The 4,584-nt window shown below is 34.1% G+C and overlaps 1 protein-coding gene across 1 annotated transcript in view; it reads right to left on the bottom strand.

The window, feature by feature from the left end:
• Positions 1 to 2,267: 2,267 nt before the first annotated feature.
• The window catches only part of LOC109540915 (homeobox protein Nkx-6.2), an 18,398-nt gene continuing 16,081 nt past the window's right edge, over positions 2,268 to 4,584 (bottom strand). Inside the window, exon 4 of the mRNA XM_019909456.2 lies at positions 2,268 to 3,723. Within this exon, the coding sequence (XP_019765015.1) occupies positions 3,559 to 3,723 (165 nt within the window). The 3' untranslated portion in view covers positions 2,268 to 3,558. The remainder of the gene's footprint in view (positions 3,724 to 4,584) is intronic.

The following is a 4,584-nucleotide window of genomic DNA, read 5'->3' as shown; positions in this document are numbered from 1 at the left end:
TACACTGAGTGAGGGGCTAGTGTAAACTTTCGCGCAAAACACCTCTGGGGATGCAAACATCAGGAATAACTTCACTGCTTTCCAGTGACGAACGCCAAAGCCTTCTCCTTTGAAAAAGATGAATACATTGAGTTATAAAATTTTCGGAAAAATTTGCAAAATTAAAGATGACAAGTACAAATACAATTGGCAAAGCAGATTACCACATTCACATACAAATCGCTATTAGATGGTTCTATTTGCTATTCTATATTGCGTGTGTTAGTCAACGCTGAGCTGAGCGGATATAATATTCTCCCTTTTTGCATAAAACAATTTAAGCTTGGTTTTCTTGTTAACTTCATAAAGCCGGCGTTGTAACACATGTTTTCTGGGGAGGCCTTTATGGCAATATAATTAAAAACGAACAACTGAGAATGTGCTGCCTCGAAATATTGCGTTAAGTTTCGGGAACGGCGACCGACGGGCTAAGTGGATTTGCATGGGTCATTTTGGCCCCTTATTTATAAACGCTGATATTAAAACGCCATCTTGTTGCACAAAGGACGAGAATAATTATTGGGAAGGGTAATTAGGAATACGCGGATTATAAGGATAATAACAATTGGACTAAATTAAAGGGGTGTCCCTAGGGTGCAACTAAGACCTGTCGGGGAATTATTTAATCATTTAACTGTCTCGGTTAAAACTGAATTTTGTTGTCCTTTATATTCGCTCTCTAATTCAGCAGGATGTTTGCTTTAAGTTCGGAAAAGCCAATTATTCTGATAGCAGGTATTTCAACAGGTAGTTTACATCGCGCCTTGGGCACCTAAGTGAACCCTATTGTTTATCTATGCGAAACTTTTCAGTTAATGATTAGCATTCATTAAAGCTATTCAAAACCCGTCCCATCAAATGCCAGCTTTAAGAGAAAGAAAGAGCGGCATAAAACAAAAATGCTCACTTTTTATAGTTACAATCTCATTTATAGATAAAAATGCGGAGAAGTAATCCACGTCATGTTTTGTGCATATATAAATCCGAAAGTTTTTCCTGTAAGATATGCAGCGTAATTTATCTCAAATAGTACAAGAGAAGGAGGAGGAGGAGGAATAATATAGGTGGCTAGGCGCCGGTCGTTGCCTTGACAACGACGCCATCTCGTTATACGATTCCTCTAAATCCCTTCGAGAGAGCGAGTCTCTTTTCCGGCTGCTTTAAAAGCCGAACATGTCATATAAGTGCTATTTTCAAATTATCGCGTTTTGCGGTCAGCTGAATTTATGACCGTCTATTCTTAGCTTCTATTCTTGCACCATATTTGTTTCCAGCTCCAACTGAAAGGAAAATGTTGATCAAAGGCATCTCTGGGTCTCTAGCATTTTAAGTGTATTAGAGTGTTTAAGGATTATGTCCAATAACTAGGTTTCGGTCGTTTTTACCAAATTTTTAACAACCTTTACAGATATCAAGTTCAATTTTTATGTGCTTTAGTTTTTCGTTTTCCTACTAAAACAGTTTTTAATTTTTATTTCATTTCAGTCACTGTTTTTTCTTCTGAAATATTTACTAATAGTAATAGTATTACTTTAGCAGCTGAGTATTCAAAAATCAGCATTTACGTTGCTGGCGTCATTTTTTCAATAAGTTGAGCTGAAAAACAACACATTTTATCATCCACTGAATAGCTCGAAAAAAATCACTTACTGTTTAACTGAGAGTTTCTGAAATCTTCGAGCTGCCAAATCAATAAACCGATGATACCTAGTAAACATGAAAAAACGTTTACAACATTTTTTAAACTGTTTGATCAAGAGCGTATCATTTTACAACCAAAACTGGAGCACCCCGTATAAAAGTAAATTTACTAATCCCTCGCATATGCTAGTGACAAAGCAAGCACAGTATCAATATAGAAAATCCCCATGCCTTATTTACTATTGATAAGTAGCTTAGTTTTCCCGTAGCTTATAAAGATAGAATCAATTTTTGCAAACAATCCTTGATAATTTTGGCCAGTTTTGCTATAAATTAAACCGTTACGCTGGCGGCAAAAACTCTCTCATAACACAGAATTATACGATGGGTAATTTGTAATTTACATTTTATCCTCGCGCCTATTTTACATCACCGATAAACATAAATTTGTCGTTATCGCCGATATATTATACACTGACGCCCATTTTAAAATCGTTGGTTGTTACCATTAAATTGATTTCGGTGGCAATTCATGATCTTTGGCGCTGTAAAGATGTTGATGATGGTGACTCGCAAAATAAAACACATTTTTTGCAGGAATCACTGAAACATTTTATTTTTAATTATAAATACAGATTTTTTCAATACAATACATAATGTAGCTGCATGTATTCCGAGGATATTATGTATACAAACATTGCACGTTTTCTTATTTACTTCTTATACACACAGTTAAAATTTGGCACGTTTTAATGAGAAGCAACTATATCTTGCTAATACCGTAAACTTTACATGTAATCAATTTCCGTGTAAAATTTAGTTTATTAGAAAGTAAAAAATAATAAAAGTGTCATTTACACAGGTGTAAAGTTTCAACTTTAGCAACAAAAAAAATGCTGCTAATACATTATAACAATAAAAATCGACAATCACGGACAAACACAAACGAGTAAAATTTATATGACAATTTTGTGTTTAATTCTGTTTAGAAACTGTTTATTCGGCATTAGAATTCGTATCGTAAAACGGTTAGCGATTATATACAGCTAAGGCGATGTGACTGAAACCGTTCTGACTGACTAGATTTGGAATTATTAAAGTAAATAACTAATTCATACTGAACGCATACAAATGTTAGCCTATATTACATATAAATATATAATATTTACATTAAACAAAAACAATGCGATGTTCAACTAATATACATATTTCTTGCAAATAATAATTAATTAATGCGGAAGTTTGCACTTGATTAGTTAATTGAAATGATGCGTTTGACCAATACATGATATCATACGTTCATCTACCTCAACTAAAAGCCAGTGTGCTATGACAACGAATACTAGTGACTAAATATCATTTGTAACGTATTACTGCCGAAGAAACAAAACTAAAAAGATGTTCTATAAGTATAATGCTACGGAAGTATTTATACATACACGTATATTTGCCATACATTATATAACATTTTTACAAGTTGTCCTGAATCACTTTCACAATAGAATGAGATCACTACATTTTATTTTTCACTATATGTACAAACGTTAAAGAGTTGTGGACTGAGAATATGATTTTAAATATTTCTAGCGACGGTTTTATAATTTTACTTCATTAAAAAATCATTTAAATATACTTTTCCATAGTTTATCACAATTATGCAAATGTCTCTAGCAAGAAAGTATGCAGTTATTCCAAGTCATTAAATTGCGTATGCGATTTGTGAACTGAATGAAGATGAAGGAAATATTAACTGAACCGCAAGTGCTCAAGTCTAAGCATTAACAGTTCTTCTGATTAAAGTCTCTTCAGTCGCAATTGTTAATCTGTAAACGTCCCTCAACTTTGTCCATATAAAACCACAACCCTTATTTACCACACTCATTGCAGGTTTTGTCGTTTGGCAGAATGCTCGTCTTCATTGTCGGATATAATGTCACTATTTTCATCCGTTTGATTATCAAGCACTTCCTGTTTTCTTTTCGCAGTGGCCATTTCAGCTGCGTGCTTTTTTCGCCATTTTGTTCTCCTGTTTTGAAACCAGACCTGGAACAAAAATCGATTCAAAAATTTCTTGGAAAAAAACGCATTAGAATTTTGAAATCAGTTTGCCGATTAAAACATCGTCAAACAAAGAACGTAATCGAATTTAAATGCTGGCTGATTTAAAGGTTTATTGCTTCCAAACCCTATTTAAATTAACATAAAACTCAGGCAGTGGTTTGAGGACGAGGAGGCCTATTTTGGCGGTTATAGGGGTTGGGCTCCTGCTTTAGATACCTAATTAAAACGCGTATTTCAACGAGGAGTAGCCCGCAATCAAATACCCCCGATTGGCTGTCAAGAGCTGACAGGGTGATAGTAAAACCCCATCACGATGCCTGCCTTGACTGGTTTTCGACGCCATTGCTGTCTGTTTCGCCACCGATTCATCATATAACAGTGACGGGTATAAAAGCGTTTTATTTTTGTGCTGTATTGATGCACATTAAGCTCAGGATCGGACCAAACAGATTCATCATTTTTATCACTCTCTCCTTTGCTGGAAGCCCACAAACAAGGACATGGTCAATTTTTAAACTTCTAACATACTAGGTTATTTGTCTGGAACTGGTTACAATGTGGAAGTTCTACTTTGGTAACAGGTGAAAAAGTAACATTACAGTTACTTTTTTTTAATTTTTATCAAAAATTCGCAATGTTGTTATAATTGTTTATACTTTACTGACTGTTTTTCAATTCCAAATCAAAATCAATTCCTGGGTTTCAGTCATTTATTGTCTATATTTATCAATTAAAATACGTATAAAAATTTTTTTCATTAATTTAAAAAACAGTCACAGTTCGTCAACAGCTTCATCATATCACACACTAAAATACATCACAATTGCAACACTTTTAAACATT

The sequence above is a fragment of the Dendroctonus ponderosae genome, unplaced genomic scaffold, assembly GCF_020466585.1.
Source record: "Dendroctonus ponderosae isolate FM_Combo_2020 unplaced genomic scaffold, Dpon_F_20191213v2 Dpon_F_20191213_1, whole genome shotgun sequence".
NCBI lineage: Eukaryota > Metazoa > Arthropoda > Insecta > Coleoptera > Curculionidae > Dendroctonus > Dendroctonus ponderosae.
Note: the sequence above shows the minus strand (reverse complement) of the source record. Positions and strands in the feature narration are given on the sequence as shown.